The 25,247-nt window shown below is 44.5% G+C and overlaps 1 protein-coding gene across 1 annotated transcript in view; it reads left to right on the top strand.

Annotated features, from left to right (window-relative positions):
* Nucleotides 1-25,247, top strand: part of LOC102373445 (calpain-13-like) — a 163,173-nt gene that overhangs the window by 14,118 nt on the left and 123,808 nt on the right. The window contains exons 4-12 of the mRNA XM_025216044.1: nt 972-1,090; nt 5,226-5,359; nt 9,265-9,439; nt 11,418-11,492; nt 15,020-15,105; nt 17,489-17,563; nt 19,073-19,239; nt 22,467-22,615; nt 23,991-24,002. Of these exons, the coding sequence (XP_025071829.1) occupies nt 972-1,090; nt 5,226-5,359; nt 9,265-9,439; nt 11,418-11,492; nt 15,020-15,105; nt 17,489-17,563; nt 19,073-19,239; nt 22,467-22,615; nt 23,991-24,002 (992 nt within the window). The remainder of the gene's footprint in view (nt 1-971; nt 1,091-5,225; nt 5,360-9,264; nt 9,440-11,417; nt 11,493-15,019; nt 15,106-17,488; nt 17,564-19,072; nt 19,240-22,466; nt 22,616-23,990; nt 24,003-25,247) is intronic.

Below are 25,247 nucleotides of genomic sequence, written 5' to 3'. Positions count from 1 at the left end.
ATCTTGCTACAATTCCACACATTTCTGCCATCCAGAAATCACGTCTCATTTTGGGAGCCACTATTTATTGCTTTTGAAAGAAATAGCACTGTCACCAAGTTGGTCCTCCCAGCTCAGGGCCTGGCGGTGGCTACACACCATTTATACTCCTTGTAGGTCTTAGGATACTCACACAAGGTAAGGAGCATATTTGTGGAAACCAAGTGGCTCCCTACAACTCCTTCATGGCAGGCAGATACCATGATGGGTGCAGTCTATAAAACAAGTGGTTCTCAACCTTTTTAGACTTAAGGCACCCTTTGTTAGTGTCAAGGCACCCCTCATTAGACTCAAGTCATCCTTTGGAACATGCCAGCTCTTAGTTGATTTTTGACTTCACAAAGATAATAGAACAATTTCTCCTGCAAAGAATTCAGAAAGATCACAGCAGATCAGAATGCCTTTAACACTGGGGTTTCCTTTTGAAATCTCTGAATTTGTCTTGTGAATCATTTTGCCACACCTAGCAGTGAATCACTGCTATAAACTTAAACAGAGAGAAGGATTCATAGATTCTAGGGTCGGAAGGGACCTCAATGGGCCATCTAGTCTGACCCCCTGCCCCTGGCAGGCAAGAAAAGGGTCACCAAACCTGGGATCATGTGATCCCAGTCAGGTGCCTGTCCAGGCGCCTCTTGAAGACCCCCAAGGTTGGGGTGAGCACCACCTCCCTTGGGAGCCCACTCCAGATCCTGGCAACCCTGACTGTGAAGAACTTAAATAGGATAAATAGGAACATAGTCCATGAGGTCTTTGAATTTGGGGCAGTGCTGTCATTCATGCTTGTTTCTATTTTGTCCAAACTGTTTTTGACATTCTATAGTAACCCTGTTCCCAAAAGCAAAACATTAGAAAGAGACAGATCTTGGTAAGGGAGAGGAGACCATGAGGCAGCAAGTGTGATTGCTTTGTTGTTTCTTGTCTCCTTGAAGGTGACTGCTGGGTTCTGGCTGCCCTGGGGTCTTTGACATTGCAGAAGCACTTTCTGGAAAATGTTCTCCCAAAGGATCAAGAATTCCAAAACAACTATGCTGGGATTTTCCACTTCCGGGTAGGTCACATGTTTGTTAGTGGCATTGCTCCAATGTACTTGTCTGGAGAGTACAAGTGATTGTGAACTACAACCCTAATCCTAAGCACCCTAGACCTTTGGAGTGTTCCACAGCAGACCCTTGCTCAGAATTTTGTCAAAGGCTATGATTTTCTAGTAGGCTAACACACTTTCTGTAATCCAGATCCTTCCATGCTTCAGGGTATTGGTATTCTGGTTCTGAGCATTATAGTTTGTGCTAAGGGTGACCGAACAAGCTAAAAGTGTTCTGATTAATTAGTGTACGTGCATATTTAACACGGAATTCTTGTATCTTCTTTAAATCTGTCCCACTGGTTCTCACTGGGCGCGTCTACACGTGCACCATTACTGTGCAGTAACTTAGGTTACTCAGTTAACCGGACTCAGGAGTAAATTTGCTACTTGCATGATGCAGGTAGCAAATTTACTCCTGAGTAGCTACTTCGCAGTAAGGCATATGTAGACACCTCACTGTGCAGTACCCCTGTTTGTGTGCACTGACTTGGGAGTAACTTTACTCCCAAGTCGGTGCACACACAGCATTACTATGCTGTAATGCCTACACATGTAGATGCCAGTCTAAAAACCACTTACTGCACAGTAAATGCACGTGTAGACATGCCCACTGATCAGTAAAGCTGGATTCACTATCTATTTGACCTTTTTCAAGCTTTCTTTGTTCAGCATCTTCACCTTGCACTGACATCCAACAGACAGGAGACATCGGCCGTTTGAAATTGCTCTGCTTCTGACATTTTAAAAGTAGGCCAGATTCTAAGCCTCCCACAACTAGGTGAATATGTGACTCTCTAGTGTGTACCCTGACTCCCCTCTAAGGCTGAGTATGGTGCATGGTGTGTAATGCATGAGCTGTTTTTAGAGGAGTTATCATAAAATGGAGGCTTTACAAAACCAAACATCTCATAATCCAAATACTAAACCACAGAGGGAGAAGAACCATTACATATCACCTTGTCCATTCCTCACAGCCGATGCATTTTGTCTTAAATACATCCTGTTACTTTTGTGCAATCTAACATAACTAATTCTAGCAGTTGGGTGTACACCGCTTCTCTTGAGAGTGTACGCTACAGTCTAACTACTTACTGTACAGGAGAACTATCCTGATATTTCATCTAAATCTTACTATATTCCATTGCTCCTGGTAATGCCAGGTGTTTCAGGCTCATTCCCAACATGCAGAGGTGCAAGATAAACCAGCTGGTCATACATTAAAATGAAGCAAATGAGACTTTCTTTCATAAGAGCCTCAAAAGGATTATTTAGGAGAAATCCTTAAATCTCAAGCTGTATAAATACATTATAGCATTTGAAAATGTTTTCTCTGTCCTCTCACCTGCAGATAATACATCTGCTTCTATTTTTCCTGTAACAAGCAACCAAGAAAACAAACTGAATGAAAATTCCTCTTCAGCAGTACCCTTCAATTATTCCATCAAGGATATTTTAGTGCTGTCCCCAGCTCTCAGTTCCAGGCAACATCACTAACAAGCTTTCAGGTTTTCATACGCTGATATGAATCACATTTTATTTTCCTATATTGTTTTGTTCCTTTTCAGCGTTCTTCACTTTACAAACTGTGGGCCCAGTCCTATCAGCTGCTGAGGGTTTACTATAAAATGCTGAACCTGGTCAACTCCTAATATGGTTATCAGGAGTGAAGGAAGCTCAGCGCCATATGAATATGAGATTCCATGGATCGGATCTATCCCTGGAGTACCTGCACTGAAGTTAATTGAGTTCCTTCAGTGATAACTTAATTCTTAGGGTGCACACGAATCGCTTTGTCCACCACATGAATTGGTACCTCTGGGGTAGAACACAGCAGCCATGGTAACACTGCACTGCAGCAGTTCAGAGATGCAAAAGTATTCTTTCTCCTTCTGAAAGATTTGGAAGAACAAAGGTGGAATGGTTCTACCTAAGATGAAGACCAGTCATGACACTGGGGGTAGAGTCCCTGATCCTGTGAAAAGGTTGCTGGGATCTCTAATGAATACAAGTGATCAAAGCCTCAGCTTCAGGGCTCATTCAAAAGGCACCTTCCAAAAACTACCATGGCCCATAACCCTGTCTACCACAGGAATTGAAACTCAGAGGATTTTCATCTCTGCTATTCTTGGCATCCAGTTGCCAGCTGGTTAGTAAAATAAAAGTCATAAAAGCAATGTCATTTTTTTAAAATCAGGAGACCGCCTTCCTGATTTTATTGATTAAGGAAACCAGTGGGTGTCAAGAGCTGTCTTCCTTGCATGCAGCCTCAACAGGACCCTTCCCTGTCCCATTCAGTATAATTCCCTCAGCTGAAGTCCTGAGGCAAACCTCCAACATCTTGCTAAGCCTGAGTCATTGGTCCTGTATGTGTTCAGAGGAAGTGCTCCCCTTCTTTGATCACCAGTGCCACTTCCAGCAGCATGCCAGGGTTTGCCCGGGTGTTCATATTCAAGTGCTGGCTCCACTGTGGGTGAACTGTCTAAGTTTGTGTGCTCTGACAAGCCCAAACAGGCATGTCTATTGGAGCCTCAGCAGCCCTCTTTATCCAAGCGTAAAAAATGCAATTCTAAAGTCAGAAGGTCTCCTAGACTGTACTAATCTCCAAACAGAGGCAAGAGTCACGTTGTAGTTTGAACTTTACTCTTGACTTATGGAAAATCTCCAATATCTGGATTCAAATTGCACTAATCCCCAGACACAGCGCATTGTTTGTACTCTGGAAATATGTTTGCTTGTTATGTTTACACATGAGGTGCTGTGTGAAGGTGTGGCTAAATTGCAAACCTAAATCCTTTACACCTATGCTTCCCGCTTTGTGAAGTTGGCTATTGGACTAAGCTTTCCTTACTGAGCCAGTACTCTCCACTCTGGAAGAAAAGGGCATTTTCATTTAGAAGGACAGCAGTTTAGATTTCATAAGTACTCTCCCATTTTTGACTTTCCCTATACATATAAGCCTAAACTACAGACAGGCTAAATCTAAGGCCTCGTATACAATCCATCTCTCTCCAGATTTCAGTGATTCAGAGATAACCAGTATTCTAAACAGCCCTGGCTTTCATGTTATAAAATATGAACCCACTTCTTCGTCCTGTATTTAGCCTAAAAAAATGGGTGGTTTGGTGTCAGGCAGACTGAGACAAATTATCTATCCCTCCTTTTCATTTAAAATCGCTGAGCAAGTTGGTCACTGAGGGTTTCAAGTGCAAATAGCAATACTGTTTTAATAGAACAAGTCATCTTTGTATTTTTCATTCTCCAAAGCCACAGTTATTCTGAGCTAACTCTACCCCAGCAAAACATCACTGAAGTCCTTAGCAGTAAAACAGCTCTGAATGTGGCTTCCTATGATTGCAAAGTCATGCTGCACTGCATTAATCTGCTAATGACTCCTTTAGATTTTTCCCCACTGATCTCTCTCCTTATCTCCCTCCTTGAAATGTTTCATCAGCTGGATCAGTCAGAAGAACACCTGTTCTGCCCAGCTGCTGAAGTGGCCAGTCACTTCTTTTCCATCTATCAAGCAGATGGATAATAGCCCAACGTCATGCTTTTTCTCCCTCCCTCACTGTTCTCTATATGGCCATTACAGATCATATAAAAGTTTACAGAGAGCTATATCTAAGCAGGTTTTAGACTCAGGAGGATAGAAATAGAAGAAAAATCCAGAGGCTGGAACTTGATGGAAGGCGTCTCCGACCAAAAGGTGTCCACAAGAGAAGACCCAGACAGCTGAGTTGTGAGATTTGCCATTTTGTCTAGACACTTGAGTTTTTTGTTTCTCTGAAATACCTGCTGTAGTCCAATTATTATTGATACCCACCTCCTAACATGTCTATAGCATTTTTCATCCAACAGGATCCCAGAGTACTTGATGTCCCCATGTGACTTCACCTGCCATTGAAAGGCAGTCACCTTTAAAATGAAACTCAGCAGCTTGTTTAACCGTGCGCAGCAACAGTCCAAAACAGTTGAGGAGAGGAAGCAAAGACATTACACACATCCCTGGTTTAGATTCACTCTCAGGCTATTTCTGGAGACTGTTGTTTGGAAAGAGTATTTATTCTTAAAATAGGTTCATTCTTTTATTTTTTTTCAGTTCTGGCATTTTGGAGACTGGGTGGATGTGGTGATAGATGACAAGCTGCCTTTCCTTAATGACGAATACCTGTTTGTCCACCCTCGGACGAGAAATGAATTCTGGCCCTCCCTCCTAGAAAAAGCATATGCCAAGTAAATATACTCAAGGTGTATTTTTCTTTTCCACTGCAGAGTCCTTCATTTATGTGGGTATATGCTGCAACTGCTGCTATGGATAAAATATCCTGTGTAGCACTGCTTGGGATCAGTCACTGCTTCTGAGTGCTGGATATGTAATAAATAGAAGCTGCATATACAGGGAGCCAACACTGTCTGAAGACTGTAGACCTTGGACTGAAGACACAAAGTTCCCTGCATCAGTTCTGGGCTTTTGCGTGCTAGCTGGAGTTTAGAGCAGTAACACAGTAAGGTTAAAAACCTTCTCTGACTGTCCCTGACCTAAGGAGCATTATGATCCAATGAATAGGGCATTGGTTGGAAACTTGGCAGACTTGGGTTTTACTGGTATTTCCCTCTTCACACCTGAACTGATTTCATATTAGGCAAGTCACCTTACCTCTCCTTCCTTCCCTCCCATGTTTGTTTTTGTTTTAGGTTATAAGCTGTTCAGGGCGGGGGCTGTGTTTGCACAGTGCCTGACACAAAAGAGGCCCTTCCTTAGTTGAGGTCTTTAGGTGGTATCATCAGTGGCAAAAAAACCCAGTCCCTGCTGACAGCCATGTGTTCACATTCACAATTGTGGCAGCAACCAGAAGTCACCACTTCTGCTTTGTCCTGGATGCTCAGCTGTGTTCCTGCACTGCTGGGCACCATCATATTAGCAATAATTAGAAGTATAGTTATGAGTAGGAACTGAATTTTGGACTTTTGGCACCAAAGACATTGTCCTTTATTAACTGAGCTAAAGAAGAATTATTGGGCGCATCCAGATGAGTGCACATATGTGTTGTGTGGTGCCTCAAAGCTGCTTGAGGCACTGCAAATCACACACGGCACATGCGCACCCGTTTGCTGCACTGCTAATTTGCAGCCTGGCAGCAAAATTTGACACTGCTGTCAAAAAAAGCTGCATCAAATAAAAGCACTGTGGTACATGTGGCATCAGCATGCACCTCCAGAAACAGAGCCTGGCCATTCAGAGCCACACTTTGGCTGCTGACCAGGCTCCAAGCAGCCAGGTTAGACTCACTACTGCCCCAAGAGGCCCCCAAGTCCCTAGGTAAGGCTGCTGGGGCCAGCACAGGTGCTGGTCCCAGCCTCCCGTACCCTAATTGTCCCTGCCCAGGACAATTTGGTATGTGCTGGAGCACACATACAGGGGCATGGCCTTGGGCACAAAGCAGCAGTACAAATAGGTGCCACTGCTATTTGTGTCTCAGCAAATGCACACTCCTGCATATGCATGCTTGGCTAGATGCACCCATTATGGGTAAGTTATAGGCTGGGGCCAGTAATTAGAAGACAGGACATAAAGCAAACCTGTGTATAACATAGGGTTTCTCAACTGCGATGTTGCAACACCCTGGGGTGCTGCAAGATCATGTTAAGGGTGCCATGGCACCCAGCCCCGCTGCAAGGAGTTAAGCATCTGCTCCTCCTCCTGCCTAGCCCCAGGCATCTCAGTGCCTCATGAATAAGCAATGCTTGTGGCTGCTTCCCACCCCCAGCAGCTCGCATGCTGGTCACCTGCATGTTCCAAGCAGCTTGCTCAGCCATGGATGGGTTAACCAGTGTGGGGCTGTGGGATTGTGCTTTTCAGCCTGCGTTGAACCTCAACTCCTCCCATGCTTCCAGGACTGGCAGGAGTGGTTGCAGGAGCAGGTGGCTCTGGGCTCTAGTCTCCAGCATGCAAGTTCCTGGAGGAGTGACTACAACTGTGATGGCCATACTTGTTCCCTCAGGTGCAGACCACCTAAGCCACATGGTGGAAGATGGGGGTGCAATGTACTACCTCCTCCTTGTGTCCCAGGGTTGGGAGGTTCTCATTAGCATAACTCTACATCCCAAAGATTTCTGTAAGAGGGTTGACCCATCTGGGCCCCATTTTTACCAGCAAGATTAGTTTTTGGGAGTCTTTTTAGTGCGTTCAAGTGTCAACTGGTGCAGTAGCAACAAATTCCTCACACATTTTATTCTTTTGCAAAATTTGGAGAAGCAAAATTTGGGAAAGATCAGTGATTCTCAGTGCACGTAATGCAGCACCCTGGGTACTATGAGATCCTTTTAAGGGTGCCACAAGGTGCGAGGAAGTAACCACTGTAATATATGCACATGCTTTTGAAATGGGGTGCTGCTTCCATAGAAGTTACCAAGGGGTGCTTTGAATCTAAAAAGGTTGGGAACTATTGGCATAACACATACACACACAGCACTAAACATAACCTCTGCATTTTAGTAAATTTATTAGAGGATAAGCAAGTGTTAAAGCATTTGTGAGACTCAGAAATAGAAGACTTTCTGTCATGCTATATCTCAGAAAAGTTGACTAAGTTGCCGGTCCCACTTTGCTGGGTAAGTTTTCAATTACAGAGTGAACTGAGCCTATATTACATTAAAATTGCAACAGATGCTGTTTATGAGATTTCCATTTGAGAAGGTTTTTCCCTGCATACATGGTAAATTCCTTTAATCAGTGTAGGACAAGGACATTGCTTAAAAATACAATTAGCCTCAAATTTCATTTTCTGATTCTCCAGTTTATTAAGTACAGTGTACCCTGTGGTTTTTAATGACATGCCATACCTGCTCTAAGCACAGTGCATTTTAACTCATATTCTTTGCAGTTTCAGTAAAAGCTTGTGGCACGCAGCATGAGGCTAGCATATAGCACAGTGTATTCTGACTCAGGCGATCACAGGTCTGTGTCTGCTTCTGGCCTGCTGAGTGACATAGATAAATCACTTCACTACTGAAGGGCTCAATTTCCTCATTTGTAAAATGGGGATAATCATATCAGATTGCTTTGCTTTGGAAACTATTACTGGGAAAGAGCAAAAGGGTGTCCCTCATATGATCTTGAGAGAGCACCGGTGGTGAAATACCTTTTTTATTGCATGGCTGCTCAGTTGCCAACGTGAAATCAGCAGTGGTCTAAATTCAGTTTCTAGAGCTGAAATGGAACTGGAGTAGAGCACAGAGCCACTGCTAGCATTCCTGTCATGGAAAAAAATCAGTCTTTGCTTGATCTGTGCAATAGCCCTGTTCATATTTTATGCTTGTGATTCAAATCATTCTTCCCTCTATTGCCTGATTCCACTGGTTGTGCAGTCTGATACATCTGCAAAGCTAAAGAAACTGCTCTTCAGTTCAAGTGGCAAGACCATTAGTTTTGGTCCTTACAGTCCCAGATTTCATCCCAAGGAAATCTACTGTATCTAGGGCTAAGTACAGACAGTGAAAAAGCCCGAGGCTGAATTGATTCAATCTTTGTAGATTGGTCTATACTACGTAGATTGAACTGATAAACAAGTGAACAGACATTCACTTTTGATTCCAGAAATGTAGCCACATGCCTGCAGTGGCTGAGGCCAGAAGCTGGGAACCACTAGAGCACAATTCCCTACTGGGTTGGGCAGACAGCTTGGGCCAAGGGTAGCCTGCCCACCCTGCAAAGGGGGGGAGGGGGGCTTTGGGGGAGGTGTAAAGCATCCTGGGATTCTGGGGGACTGAGTTAACTTGAATCTAGAGGAGATCTGGGACAGAATTTCAATAAAACGATTTAACCTAAATCAGTTAAGTCTGATACTACATCCATCCAGGTTTATCTTAAACCAGTTTTGGCCAGTTTTAAAGTGGTTTATGTATACTGAACTTCTGTTGTTTACAGATAGGAACCAGTTTCCGATCACTTATACTGGGTTATGTGTAACTTATGTCTCTAGCCTAGGTGTGCACATATCCCTTCCTCCTGACACAATGCCTTTGTAACATGCTTATGTACTCAGAGAGCTTTAAATAGGAATTCATTTAGTTAACTTACTCTGTGCATCACTGATTAAGATGGACTATATGGACAAATACATTTCCCTTCTATTCAGGTTACGAGGCTCCTATCAGAACTTGCACTGGGGTTACATTTCAGAAGCTTTAGTGGACTTCACAGGGGGAGTCCAACTGCACCTTGATTTGCCTGCCTCCATTCCTAAGCTGGAGGAGGTACTGAAAGCAGCTGACAAATCATGTTGCCTGATGGGCTGTACCACACCTGGAAAGGTAAGTACAAGGTCAATCTTCCTTGCTTTTACTATATCTGTATGAGGGTAGCATCTCTGAAGGACTTCCTGTACAACAGAAACTCTCAGAGGTGGTCTGTATATGTCTGTATTATGTCTCTATGGGTCTTATGGTTCTCTCTGGCTCTCAGTCTAATTACAGTGATGAGTATCACCAGAGAGGCTCTCCCTACCTAAATGAAAGGCTGAGATACTTAGACAGAAAAACCAGATGCTGAAGTCCAGAAGAAATTTTATGGATCCAAAGTACTTAATAGGCCTGTGCGAAGTGGCTAGTATTCACTTTGGATTCGGCCAATTCGGGGGACAGTGATTCCGTTTGGTGTTTTGAATCACTATCCTGAATCAACTCGGTTGAATCTGATTCAGAGATTGGGCTGCTGCCAAATCGGCTGAATCTCTGAATCGGCCCTATCCCCCACCCACTCGCTCTCAATGGCTGCCCTGCTCAGCCCCAGCTCCCAGCTCTTTGAAAAAAAAACAAACCCACTCATTGGCTCCTGCCTGGCAGAGGGGTAATCCCCTCTGCCCCCACCACTCCACGCCACATGGGGGGCTCTGTCATGAGCCCCCCAACCCTCACCCACTCTCCCAGCCCCCCCATGGTTGCCCTGCCCAGCCCCAGCTCTGGCCCTTTAAAAAAAAAAACCAACCAAAAACCATAGACTCACTGACTCCTGCCCAGCAGGGGGGTGATCCCCACTGCCCCGTGCTGCTTGGGGGGGGATCTTCCACGAACCCCTAGAAGCCCTGAGGCTGCTGCAGCAGCCAGTGAACCCAGAGTTTTTGGGGTTTTTTTAAAGGGCCAGGAGCTGCAGCAGGTGGGGGAGCCATGGAGAGGGGCTGGGAGAGCGGGCAGGAGTCAGTGGGCGCTCAGGGGAGTTGGGGGAGCAGGCGGGGGCTGGGGCCAGGCAAGGGTCCCCCCATGGTCCCCTTCCCCTAGCCCTCTCTCCCCCGCCCCCTACTTACCAGCATGGAGTCTGGGTCCAGCTCTTTGCTGCAGCCAATTGCCAAAGCTCTCTAAATCTTTTCCAAATCAATTCAGAGAGCTTTGAATCAATTTGACATTTTAATTGGTCTCCTGATTTGATTTGGATTCGGAGATTCAGCCACTGAATCGGGCTGAATCTCCTCTGAATCAAATCAGCACCTGAAGCTTTGCACGGCCCTAGTGCTTAACCTGTAAATTTGGTTTATAAATACTGTTCCTAGATAGCTCCTGATCAAGCCTTAGACCCCTTGTACCAGGGTAAATTTGGATCAGTGACTTTGGGACCACAATTACAACTCAGTTTCTAGGAAAGGAGGACAAAAAAGAAAGTATTTGGAGGTGCTATTTGATATTGACTAATATTTCAATTAATAGAATCTACAGTTAAAGGCTAAATAAGGCAAGTTCTTCAAAGCCTGAAAATGCATTCAGAGTTATGAGGAAATGATGTAATGCTGCTTTTTGGGCCAGTCATGTTCTGGTAGGGGCATCACAAAAGGATTCACAATGTCTGCTGGCAGGCTGCTAAGAGACTCCTGCAGATTTATACAGAACATGCAGAGTTCCAACCAAACATGTGCCATGCACTCTTTACTGCCTAGTTCACTAGAGGATAGAAGTCTACTACTGCCAAGCAGATAATGGAAGGATCCCTTCACTTCAAGCAGTACAGACCTCTAATGAGCTGTAAGACCTCTACTACTATCAATGACCAAGTTGCTCCAAGTCTGGACCATTAAGAGATTTGCAGTTGCACAATGCCCTCACTATTTCATTAAGGTTTTGGGACATGCGTATGGCTATAGCGTGACCTATTGCAGCTGAGATTCTGATGTAAACCAAAAGTTGGTCCCTTTTTTTTTTCCTTTTCTTTCCTTCAAATAAATCAAATATCAGTTATGCGCATGGATGAATAGATTCTTGCTAGTCCTTCAGAGGGCTAAAGACTGTGCTATTTTCTTTTCAGCAGTCACTTGGAAACACAGAATGGAAGAATGGACTTGTGAAAGGCCATGCCTACACTGTGACAGGGGCCAGAGAGGTAAGCATTGTAATCCTTCCTCAATCCCCAGTCCTGTCTACATTAGTAGTTGTTCTTCTAGTCTACTCTGGACTACTTCAATAGATTTTAAAATCAGAAGAGACCTTTACAGTCCTCTAGTGTACCCCCCCATACAACACCAGACCACGGTGCTCACTGCAAGGACTGTGTGTGAAATTCAGTCTTTCTACAGTCTCTGATTCTATGAGCACGTAAACATGTGCAAATACAGCAGCTGGAATTAATATGCAATACGTCGCTGAGGCTTGCAAACACCGACACTATTAAAGTGGTGCAAAAGCACTGAGCCCGCTTTAAAGTGTTGTGCACACACACCTTTGATTTTGTCTACGCACGGCCTAGTACTCTAGAGTAAACTCTCCCAGGCATGTGTCTACACGTGCAGGGATGCAGGAGCTGATTTGCTGGTCCTAGGAGCAGACTGCTCCTGCTCCCTGCAGCCCTGCACTGGGCCCCTGCAGCAGCCAGGGGGAACTCTCTCTGGGCTCCCCCTGGGTGCTGGCCCAGGAGCTGGGACATTGCTCCCTGTCCTCGGGAAATGCGTGCTGCCAGGGTGGGCTCTGCTTCTGGAGCCCGGGAGGGGACAACATCTCCCTGCTGCAGCAGCAGGGAGCTCCCAGTCCCTGCTCTGTGATCATGGGGCTGGGACTGAGAGAGCCTTATCTCCCAGTGCCAGCTCTATGGTTGGGGGGCCTGGGCTGGGAGATTTTTATCTCCCAGCCCCAGCTCCATGGTCGCGGGGCCAGCGCTGGGTGATCCTTATCTCCCAGTGCCATCTCCACGACCACAGAGCTTGCACTAAAACAAAATTTGAGGGAATTTCCATTCCACCAAAAAAACCTAAAAAACAAAAAAAACTTTTAATCTCGTCTTGGAATAAGATAAAAGTCATTATGGCATAACATCAAGATTCTTTCAGTGCTGGATAAAATAAATGACTTTTTCTTACATTTTAAGGTTTTTATTCATGTGCATCTCCCCTCCTGCCCCAATATTAATAATACCTGACTAGGGGAAAAGCCCATTTTGGGGCAAAGATACACTCCACCAGTTCAGTCCAAAAGATTCATTTCAGACAGCATTTTTGCTTTTGCAGCAAGGTCAGAGCTATCTTGTGGAGCAGTTGCTCATGGTCAGATTGGTATGGACTGTGGGGTTTTTCTTGCCTTCCTCTGTAACAGAGGGTGTATCCCTCTACCCAGGATCTCGAGTATATATTGACAACATTTCTTAGAAGCAGGACATTGACTGCCATGGTTCTCCTACTTCACCTGTGGCAGGTTAGGGTGTTAGGTTTGTGTTGTGTCAGGGTTGATGGTAGAGTTTAGATTATGGTTTGTATGGGATGGTTTGGATAGAGATAATCCTGCTTCAGACAGGGATTGGACTAGATGATGCGTGAAGGTCCCTTCTAACCCTACTTCTCTTCTCTCTGTGGATGTGTTGACGGGGACAAAACAAATGGGGAAGCCAGACAATGACTTAACTTCCGCTGGAGCCTGTTGTCCAGCTGTGACTTTCAGAGGGAGATTTGCCATGCCCTTTACTCCAGAATCTCAAAGCACTTCGCAAAGGGATTTGTTTTCCTCACCCAAGTGACAGTCCCCCTCTAGCACCCCAGCCCAAGCCTGCCTTCCCAGGAAAGGACTTTTGGTTCTGTAGCAACAGGTCAGAGCAACCAAAGACCTAAGTATCATTCCTAGCTCCAGTCACTCCTTTCCTCAGGGAGAAAATGCTCTGAGTCACTCGACAGTGACTCTTGGATGATTGAAGAGTTGACCGAATGGGCTCCAGAGTAATCCCTATCCGGCTACCACAGATAAAGGGGAACTGTTATGATCTTGAGCTCTGTGAAGTAGAGGAGTAAAAGGGAGATGAGCAGGGGTGGGAATACCACTGCTACTGCTTTGTATGTGTTGGGGAAGCACAATATCAAAATCACTGGCAATGCGTAGAGGGTGCACTCCCTGAGATTGGCAGTGCATGCTCTGAGATTGACTGCTGCTGCCATGGTCAGTGGTGCCTGGGGGCGGTTGCCACTCGCCACCCCCCCCACTCCACCAGTGGCATCTGTGGGTGGTTGCCAATTGCCAGTCGGCACTTGCCACTTCCCTCCCACTCACCACCAACATTGCCGTGGTCACCTCCAGGAGCTCCCCACTTGCCACTGACATGCCTCCGCTGCCAACACTGCCGCTGCTGCCTGCAGATGGTTGCCGTGCCCCCAGCCTCAGGAGGCATGCAACATTCATGATCAAAATGGTGACTATAGTATAGAAAGGTGAAGAGTCAGGGGATGTAATTTGGCGAAGTTCCCCTAAAGCAGCAGTTCTGAACCAGGGGTACATGTACCCCCAGGGGATACACATGAAGCCTCATCAGGGGGTACATAAGATATATTTCATACATTATCTAACACAGGTCGAAGGGCCTAAATAAAATTAATTTCCCATTGCAAGGTGGTACGTTAAGTCTTACTCTGAGACCAAGGGGTAAGTCAAGTGAAAAAGGTTCAGAACTGCTGCCCTAAAGCAAATCAAACGATATAGATTTACAGCAACCAAGGAAGGATCTCAGCCTGTCTAGGGATTAGAGAGCAAACCCAAGAGCCAGAAAACCTGAGCAGCTGTTCCCAGCTCTACTCCTGACTTCCTGTGCAAACACAGACAAACTGTTAATCTGCCAGTTTCTAGCACATGCAAGAGAAAAATGCTGCCTATTTACCTCTCTCACAGGAGCACTGCCGAGGAGAGGAGTGGGGTATCATCTTTGGAAAGCTTGTAAGGAAACTGTCCCTGTTTTTTGTGGAAAGTTTTCTGCCTGTACTGAGCATTCATAACCTCCAGTAACTCCCTGAGTCTATGATGAAAGTTAAAGGCAACGCAGAAGGCCTAGTTCCCCTATCACTTGTCAAGTTTACTGCCACTGACTTCAGCACTGTTACTCCTGAGTTAAGCCAGCGAAAACAGGAGAATCAAGCCCAGGAACTCCAGTTCCTGAAGAAGAAAAAGTCTACCCCCTTAGCAGGAAATACTGAGCTCAAAAGAATCAGGGATTGGATTTCAAGTTTACAGTGAGTTTACAAACACCACAAATAGACCAAGAGAAAAATCCCCAGTCTCCTCCTCTAAGTATCACTCCCATTTCCATATGCTTTATCTCGGCCTTGTACTACAAAATCTTTGACTTGACTAGCTCAGAAATGCCAATTGTATGGAATTAGTAACTGCATTTTCCTATTTGTGTCACAGTACTAGATGGCAAGTCACTGACTGCTTGTCTCTGTATTAGCTCAGTGCTTATTGTGCTACAGGAGGAATGGTCATGATTTTCTCTTATGCTTCATTTTTCTACCACACAGCAAGGAGGCATTGATTTTTAGCTGCTGCCAAATTAGGTCAAGAGTTAAATCAGTCCTCAGAGGTGCAAAGGTGTGTTATCCATCTCTGCATATCCTGATCGTGGAAAGCTATGACTCCTTGGCTTTTTGTTCTTTTCCTTTACAGATACCTTACAAGAATGGCTCAGAACACATAATCAGACTGTGGAATCCTTGGGGTCATGGGGAATGGAAAGGACCATGGAGCGATGGGTATGGATTTAAAGATTTAATCTTGTCCAAAGGCTAGATTTATTGCCAGAGTGGGCCACCCGAAATCCATCAGATGAAAGCCCCACTTGCAAAGCTATCTCCCACAGAAATCCAACTGAGGACTAAAAACATGAATGTGATGTTACTTTTATACGTGCTCCTAGCTGCATCTAGTTCAGCCATCCCTTTGTCTCTAGCAACCAACTTTTACTGTGGATAACTACAGGTCTGGTTATCTACTGTCTCTATCTGAAGTAGGCTCTGAACATGCTCTTGAGCATTTATCTGATATTTAATACTTCCATCCTGTATAGGATTAATTTCTGTGCTGCTGAACAAGGGTGTCTATGTAAATTTATCCTGCTGCAATATTACATTGGGTGCTATCTCTGTAATGTTGAATCTTGAAGGGGGAAGAGCTAGCAAGAGGGCCATTAATGAGGGCACAAATCCATTGGTCATCTGTCGATAGCTAGCCAGTGGGACAGGTTTTTATGTAATTGAATGGGAGGAAAGAGGATGGGCCCCAGAGGCAATGTAAAAGCATAGAGCTTCCATTTGTATAACCGTAGTCTTGAATGGATCTTCTGGGTCCTGCACAGATCTCAAGGAGTTTCTAGGTTTTGCAAGCTGGCCCTCCTGCTTGCTCTACTTGGGTATCCATCCTCCCTTCTGAGAGTAAAAATTATCTAGAGAAAATCCCATGGCTTTGTTGAGCTATTGAAAACTATCTGTACTGAGACCAAGCTGAATCTAGCTCTTGTGATTTCTGTTTCTGACTGAAGCTGGTGTTTTCTGAGTGAAGAGCTGTACAGGTGCCACTATAATATTGTGATTTAATAACAACAATTCTGCTCTCCTCTGGTGCTAACAATGCTAATAACTTCTCTGCTGAGAAAATAAGCCTGGTACTTAATGTCTGTATGGGCTGGTGGGAATGTAATGTGTGATGCAGATATGTTTGAGCCCGGGATAATAGCTATCTACTCAAGACAGCATTTCCCACTTTTTGGAAGGGTGAACTATAATCCTAGCTATAATTGAAATTTCGCTGGAGCACGCTTACAGGTAAACTGCATAAATCAATAAATTATTGATTCATGCTCTGTTTATTTATCTTACGCTCTGCAGAAAATACAATTATCACTTAATTATAAAACTGCTGTTTGGAAATAACACAACCGACTGGCTAATGTGCTCTCTGCATGGCAAGAGCACCGAGAGATAATATCAGCATTAAAAATGTTAAGCCTCAGTAGCTCACTAAACATTCAGATATTAAGGTGTATGTTCAGGAAGGTGGAAAATGGGACGCAGAACTTTCCACTTCTAGGTGGCTATTCAAATGTCTTTGCTGCACATCATTGCAGTGCTGTTGCCTAGCCTGTGAAAAACAAAGTGGTGGTTCCAGTTCAGTTCCCAGTGGACAGCTGTCCACAGTAGCTCAATGATGAGTTTAAATAGATGGGCCAACAGCCAGGTAGGCCTGAAATGCAGGAACACCCTCCAATTCTCTGTAACTAATTCTGCCATGGTTGAGGGAAAAAAGCAGCCTTGCAAGTGGAAGTAAAGTCAATCAAATGCTTTTTTAACTGTAAAATTGCCTTTTCAACAATACACCTTTTTAACAAAGTTGCACCCAAAACCCCCTTATTTCTCTGTGTATGTGTGTGTATAATACAGTTGAATGTAGGATGGCCTAAAAAATGTTTTTTTTAATATATATACCACATTTCTGTAATATACACACAGACATATATTACAGAAATGGCCTAATTTTATTTATAGAGATATATCTATATAGATATAACAGAAATGAGGTGTACATATATTTGTCAAAAATATCCCTACACTTTTAGTCCATCATATGTCCAACAATTCATCATTTTTGTGTTTTTCAACAAAAACCTGTGAAAAGTGAAAGAAAAGATTGGATACAAATGTTTTTTCTTGATTTTTTTAAAGGTGGGGAATGGGTTGAAAACTCACCATTCCTGTGTTGACTCAAAGGAGAAACTCCCATACCGTCTGGGGGCCGGGTAGAGTATAGCAATGCAAGTTCTTGTTACAGCTCTTGGGGTGTGTTCTTTTAGGCAAGATCCTAGAAACTAGTTGTTCTGAACTCAACATGGTGCTGAGGCCAGAAAGATGACTTTATGCAACTTTTCTGCCTCCTTGGCATATATTTCCATGTGTAAAAAGGTAAGTTATTAATCATGGATTGTTTGTGTCATTATCATGTATGCTAAATAGGGGGAGGTCCCTCAGTAGACAGGAAGATGATTTGGGTATGGATAGGTGGAGAAATAGTCGTCAATATGAAAATGCATGAAAAGCATTACATATCTTTAATTGTTGCTTACTGTTCTGTTCCCTTTCCCAGTTCTGCCGAATGGAATCGAGTTCCAACTGAACAAAGGAGAGCTCTCTGTGAAGAGAAGGACGATGGGGAGTTTTGGTATTTTCCCATTAATGGTTTTGTCTTCTGGGGTTTCTATTCTTGTTTCTTTTAGAACCAGGGTGGGAGATGAAAGGAGCATATTCACTTCCTCTGCTTTCAGTCACCCTATGCTAGACATTTTACCAATGCATCTTTGGATTAGTCCTTGGGGTAAGCACTGTATTTAATGAACTAAATATGAGAGGAGAACCGGTGAATATTGGCATAAAAGCCACGTTCAGATGAGCGCGGCTGCATGGTATGTGGTGCTATAGACACGTCTGTGGCACCACATACTGTGCGTTCAGTTGCTCTCCGTACTGCAAGGGAGCAGCATGTGTGTGTGGGGGGGGTTGTTGGCCAGGCTTTGTGCAGCAGGCTTACCATTGCTGCAGCCCCGGGAGGGCCCCAAGACCTCAGGTAAGACTGTTCGGGCCAGCCCACCGGGAGGGCCCCAAGACCTCAGGTAAGACTGGCCGGGCCAGCCCCCTGTGGGTCCCAGCCTCCCCTACCCCACCCAGGGTAACTTGCCACGCACCAGAGGCTGTGTGGCACAGGCATTCCCCAAGGACAAGTATCAGTAGCACAAGTGCACCACTGCTAGCTTTCCCCAGAGAACTAAACATCTACACATATGTGGACGTGCCCAAAGTGTTCATCCAGCATCATCAAGGATGTCAGTGGCAGATTTGGGAGTTGAAACTACTTCCCTGACCTCCTATCCATTGCTTAACCATTGGACCATGTACGCCCCCACAAGACGTTGACTTGTTAGACAATATATGTAAAATCTCAGTGAGAGTAATAGAGAATTTGGGTAGGCAGCTGCCCAGCCATCAGGGCTTGGGGTCCTCCTGGTTAGTCCAGGTGAGCTCCTAACTCTTATGTATATTGTCAGTTTGGGGTATAATTTTGGCACAACTTATCCTTATGCATAAAACCTTTAGCCACCAGGAAGTCTCCTTCATGCCGACTTGCATGGTCAGACTCACAGCATGGCCAGGAAGTAGGATGACCATGGGCTGGTGCTAGGGAGAGTTTGCATACTTGCAGGCTGGCATGCAATAGTGATGTGGACTAGACAGGTACTGAGAAGTGAAATGTGGAAAGGCCTGTGCTGGAGAACTAGAGACTGCAGTGTGTATATGACCTGAAATGTGGTGTGTTGACAGGAGCTCATGGAGCCTATAGAAATGTCTCACATTCTCCTTTCTGCAAAGGAACTGCTTTACAACCCCTACTTTTTTTTCCCCTCATCAATGCAAACATGATCTTTATAAGTAGTTCCATACTCATAGTCCTTATTGATTTTAAACATATGTTTACATCATGTGAGTTCAATTATAGCATCTGGGCTTTAGATAGTAGAACGTAGTGATCAACCCATTGCACAAGGTGTCACCAAGGTCAACTGGAGCCTGTGGCATGACATTTCAGCCCTGGTTACATATTCACTTTTGAGCACAGTGAGTGTGAACATTGATAACCAGCTGATGCATGATACTGGAATGTAAAACTTTTTTTCAGGATGTCATGTCAAGATTTTAGAAACCAATTTTCCAGCGTGTGTATTTGCAATAGTACACCAACATTTCTGGACTTTGGGGATCAGCATAATACAACATGGTTCATGGACACACATGCAAGTCAGTGGATTCGAGGACTCAGCGCAGGTGGAAGCAAGCCTCAGAATGGTAATAAACAGGGATCCTGGTTTTCTCTCTTTAAAAATAGCAAATTCTCTAATTAAAAAACCCAAAACTCGTGTTTTTCTGTGATTGATATGAAACCCCACTCTCTATATAGGTATCAGTTGAACACAATGTTTTATTTATATATTTACAATTTTAAAGCAATTTGGAAGCCTACCAGTTCCTCAATCACTATAATAAAATAAATGCTAAATACCTATATATTTTGGCATTAGATTTTAAGTTTTTTATCATGGAAAATCAGAGCTTCCCCTGCCCCCTTTGCTCACAAGGACACAGTTCCAGTTGTGGCTGTCCCCCCCACAGGTGCTTTGTGGCTCTGAGCAGCCCTGATATGCTGGTGCCCTGCCCATGCCATTGCCCCTCACTCCCCACCCACAGTCCCTTGGCCCGGCTGGTGCCCCTCCCCACCTACACTCAATGCCCCCACCCCAATCCCAGCCCTGCTGGAGAGGACCCCCAGCTGCCAGGGCTACAGGGCCAGGGACCCAGGTCCTCAGCCCCTTGTCCCCACCACATCAGTGCCTGAGCCCTGGCTGCCACCCACTAGAGGTGGCTGCTGCAGTGGAGCACAGAGTGCAGAGCCTGAGTTCTCCTCCCCAACATGCAGTACAGCTGGAGCAGAGGCTGTTGTGTGGGAGGTGGGCACAGGCTGCCTGCTGCGGGCTCAGGCTCCTCACCCAGCTGCCTTCCCCTGGGAGCCTCCACAGTACAGCAGGTGGGACTCAGTGTGGCAGGACAGAGCAGGGCTGGGCAGAGAAGCTTGGTGCCACTACTGGGAGCTCCACACCACCCTGGTGAGACACCCCCTGCCCACCTGGCAACAGTAGGGAGCACAACTCCATGCCACTGCCCCTGCTGCTGCCAGATGAGCAGTGGGTGCTTTGCCAGGATAGCACAGGGGTCATGGCAGTGACAGTGAGTCAAGCTTCCCTAATCTGCTCTGCCCTCCAGATTAATATATATGATTATCTATGATCCATAGATAATCATATATATCTCATATATCATATGAGATAATCATAGAGTCATAGATCCATCTATGAATCTATGAATCTATGCTGGGCCAGGTCCTGCCCGCGAGACTGCGGAGGTCCTGGGGTGGGGGGGCAGCAGGGTGGGGAGCCCTGAGCCCACAGCAGCCAGCCTGCATCTACATGTGCCTCCCATGCCCCCCCCCGAAATGTGCTCAGTGGCAGGGAGCCAGCTTCCCCCCCTCCCTCCCGGATGAGCTGCCTGCAGCTCTGTCTTATGCCATGACCAGGCCCTGCGGCCATGCATTTTAGTCTCAGGCCCCAAGATCCATGCGCCACCTGGGCTAGACAATGGCCCCAGCTCTACCAAACTCCTTCCTTCCCTCCCTCCCTCACTATGAGGACCTCAGTCCTTCCCCACTCTACTCTACCAAACTTACCTGTAGGGAGTTGCTCTCCAGGTTGCCTGGCAGCCAAGTGTATGTATCTGTGCGCACATACACATGGTGGTCAGGCAGTGGGCACCCTCCTCCCGCTCCCCCCAGCCCCTTACTTGCTGGAACCCTGCCAGCCTTCAAAGGGAAACCCACCATTTCCCACATTTTTCTTCTTTAAAGGACAACATCTGTTTTTTTTCTCCTTAAAATGAGAAAATCTGGGTTTTACCATGTTTTTCCATGGTGAATGCGAAACCTGTCCCCATTTTCTTCTCTTCCTCCAACCAAAAACACACACAAACAGCAAAACCTTCTAAGGACCACATTGCAAAAATAGTGATTAAAAATGGTTAATGCTTGATGTCTTCTACCACAAAAGCTAGCTCTCAGCAAAACAGACAGGAGTGAAGAGGCACCCCCCACCTCTGAGTCAACTAATGATTCATGATTTAAGAAATCCTGGACCTTTAAATCAAAACTCACTTGTCTGTTATTCTCACCTGGCTGAACAAGGAGTTACTGGAAGTCTCATTAGAGAATCCAATCTGGCAAGATATCCAGACTATTTGGCAGAGCAAAAAATTGTACAGAAGATATATGCATATAAGATGAATTGGTCAGAATCCCAAAGCAATTCTGGAGGTGAAGAAAAGGAGAGTATCTGTGTTTGGTACCTGATCAACCTCAGTGTTGCAGCCTCTGCTCTGAGTGCTTAGTTGTGGGGAGCTCTGATTTGCTATTGTTGTTGCCATATCACTATTGGCTTTTGTTATTTTAATCTAAGAGAGTGACTTGTGATCAATAAAGGGCTGCTTCTACCTTCAACATTGATCCCTTACTTAGAAAGAGATGGGTTTCAGTCTCCTCCTGTCACTGACTACAATGTTCTAACAGCAAAAATATCGCAAGCGTGTCTGAACTTGGTGTGTTAAGAATACAGGGTTAAGAATACAGGGAGGCATCAGTGCTTGTTCTGTTTGGAAAGCTCGTAGTACTCTATGGACAACATATGGAAGGAAGCCCCTGTCCATGGAAGTACATTTTCCCATCAACCCTTTAATCAAGCTCATAACTGAATGTGCCCTTGAGCAAAGTGTAACTACTTGTGAATAAACCATCATCTCCAAATACCAACCCAATATAGCTTTGCCCCTGTGATCTTTTAATATTTAAAGAATAGACAAGCTGAAGAGGAAGCTGTCTGCTCAGCCCCATGTGACCAGCTTGGATATTTCAGCACAGTTCTTTTAAGATTGTCATTACTTATCAGCTGTGCTTCTTAGGTCCATTGCTTTACAGGCCTACAAAGGCCTTTATGTTTTAGAAGCCAATCGTTGCTCCTGACACCTTACATTTTTTCATGGTGAACAATTACCTGGAAGATGAGTAGAATTTATTTGAGCTCTTCTTTCCATGGTTGTGCAGCTATGAAATCTAAGCCAAAATCCATTTCACCTCAGTGCATCTCTGTCTGCCCTTGATGTCTTGAGGAAAGCTAGCCTTGGTGCTGGACTGGGACGCAGCTCTGGGATAAGTGTTTGACTTCACCATAGCTTTTCTGTGTAGTCATTGTTCAGCTACTCAGTTAACTCTGTGCCTTAGCTCCCCCTCCCCAAGATGGAGATGGTCCTTTCTTTTTCACACAGTTGGTTGTCTTGTCTGTTTAGATTGTAAGCTCCTTGGAGCAAGGATTTTCTCTTACCATGGGTATGCCCAACATCTACCAGTCAGGTCCTCATCTTGGTTCAGACCGGTGGGCACTATTGTACCACCTCTAATTAAATGAATAATTTCTCAGCAGAAGCATTTTCAAGGAATCCTCAGTACTTCATCAAGGTGGTAGATGCTGATCAGAAAGAGAATAACGTTGTGGTGTCACTGATGCAAAAACCTCCCAACAATGCACAAGATACACCAAAACTGGACATTGGCTTTTTCATTTTCTGGGTAAGCAGTACCAGCTATTATGGGCAGCAAGTCTGGCAGTTTAGGTGTGGTTTAGTTTTGCATCTATATAGATATTAGAAGCTCAAATATGTCCTCCAATGCATATGGGAAGTTTCTGGTAACTTGAGCTAGAAGCAGCCATTTTACTTCCGTGTAGACTCTGACCTGGTGCATGTTAGAGTGCCTATGGGAAGAGGAAGATGTGGCAGACACACGTGGGCTCACTAATTCAGTGGGAGCCTCCTGTTTAAAACAGGCAAGGATGATTTGCAATCCTTCAGCAATGAATGTTGTGATTGTCAAGGCATTGTCACATATATTGTGGATATTGCAGCTGGTGGATTGTAAGTGGCCTTGCCACTGGCCACAGAGGTTTTTAAAACTGGGAGAATAAATGACATCGAGACTGGCCTGAATCAGACGTCACATATGTGCACTCTTGAATTCGAGGCAGGTTTCACTCAGACCCAAACTCTGAGGTTCAGGAGAGTAAATGATGTCATAAATCTACCGGTTACTCATGAAAAAATAGAGCACTGCTTGTCCCAGATTTTATTGCCCATTAAAAATCAGCGGCAGTGATCTCTGGTGAGGAGTAAAAGGTAATATAAAGAGCATCCATTCAGTGGAACTCCTAATCCTTGCCCACAATACTTCATGTTGTGTAGTTATTAGTCCTGCAGGATGCTGTAAGGACAGTACCTTAAGAGTTACTGCTGCTGCTGCTGTAGGTGAATAGGGAAATCTCTGACTATATCACTTGACTAGGAGTCCCTCAAGATTCATCAAGCATTGGGCATTTCACTGCCCTCTGAGCTAATGACCCATTTTGTCCAAATAGTAGTAATGGTGCTTGTTAGGGCTGGATTATGAAGCCCATAGTTGCAATGAATAGTATCTCTATAAGTAGCTCTATTGAAATCGTGGGAAGGAAGGGCCCTTGTCCACATAACACGTTACCTAGATTCACCTCAAGAAACGATGGCAAAAATTGCCATTTCGATAGCTTGGTCACATCTGCAGATACATGTTGACCTGGTTTTATCGTGGTAGGTTTCCAATTATCATGGTAAATTAGACCACCTCCAACATGTATTAGGTATTAAGGTATTAGAGCAGTCCTCATTGTGAGTAACAGCAGCACAGTCTGACCCTTGGTGAATTGCCTTTCCTTTCTCTGAAGTTATTCTGTATATATGCTGGGAGCAGGCGTTTGGTGTGGGAGTGATATAAAGTGGGAGGGGACCCAAACTGACAATTTCATATTAGATCATAATAAAAAGGGGATTTTTGTCTAATCAAGGGTTTTTGGAATAGAGGGCAGGTCTTTAGATTTGCTTGGTCTTATTGAAAATATGTATTTTTATCTCCTCAGGTTGAACCCCAGGTATGTTCACTTTATTTTCTTCTTTTCTTTTTAAATGTTCAATAATTTCCAGAGCTGGAGGCAGTGGGAGGGGCAAACTCATTCAAAATTGAATTTTCAGTCTGTGTTGTCATTAAAAACCTGGAAAAATATGATCAATTCCAATAATTATATGTATGTGTGGACAGCATATATATAAGTACTGCCTTCTCATATCCATATATTTATAAACAACATTCTTCAGGACTGAAGAGCAATCGCAGAAAGTGTGAACATTAACATTGATTTTGGCTGTATTGATTTCTTTAAGTTTACTGCAATACTTTAACTAATATTTTGCCTTTATTTCCTTGAAGTTTCTTTCCCCTTGGTGCATTGCCAGTATATCTCCTTGGCTGATATGTCACAAATCCAAACTTTAATGCAGTAAAACTGTATTTGTTGTGACGCATAGCATATAGAAACACACATATAACTGAAATGCAGCCATCTCTGGTGTGGGAAGCAGTTAACAAACACAGAGTACAGTAGACTGCAGACAGAGAAGGTTGGCCAAGTTCACCCGTGTAAACCTCTGATCTTTCAAGAAGTGCCAGATATCTAAATGGTGTAGACCAAAGCCTTGCCTTTTGAGGGTTTGTCTGAAAGATCAATAAACAGTGGACCTGAGTCCATGATAAACTTGTTTAACTCTGTAGACTCCAGTGGAGTTGTTTCTGAATATATTAAACAGAGGAGTGCCTAATTTATCCGCTGGTGATGTGTGAAGGGCTCAATTAATCTTACCAAGATGTGGATCCCTGTTTTTTAAAGAAGCCATAATTATCTCAAACCTGATACTTAGGACCCTTATGCATCCTGGTCTTCTAAGTCTGAAGATACCAAACACACACAAGGTGGTGCAAACCTTTTGAGTGTTCTTGCCAAAAGGGCCATGTCCTGAACTGGTGGGATTTGATGCAGCCTTAGCATCTTCAGCATAGCTATACCATTTCACACCAGCTAAGGATCTGAATCTGCATGTCTGATGTAGTAATTGAATTAACCTGAAATCAGGAAGCCAAGCAGTGTATAATTCTGTGGTCCAAGTCACCATTTCACCATAGAGCTCTGTGTTCCAATTTGACCGGGATCACAAATGGAATGAGTTTGGCAGTCATGGTGTCATCATCAGGAAATATTTGCCTATGGCTCACATCTGATGAAATGTCTAGCTCAAGCGAGGCCTCAGAATTTTGATGCAATGAAAGACCCTTTTAATGGGAA

The sequence above is a fragment of the Alligator sinensis genome, unplaced genomic scaffold (assembly GCF_000455745.1).
Source record: "Alligator sinensis unplaced genomic scaffold, ASM45574v1 scaffold138_1, whole genome shotgun sequence".
NCBI lineage: Eukaryota > Metazoa > Chordata > Crocodylia > Alligatoridae > Alligator > Alligator sinensis.
The sequence above is the reverse complement of the archived record's forward strand: the minus strand, read 5'-3'. Positions and strand labels throughout refer to the sequence as shown.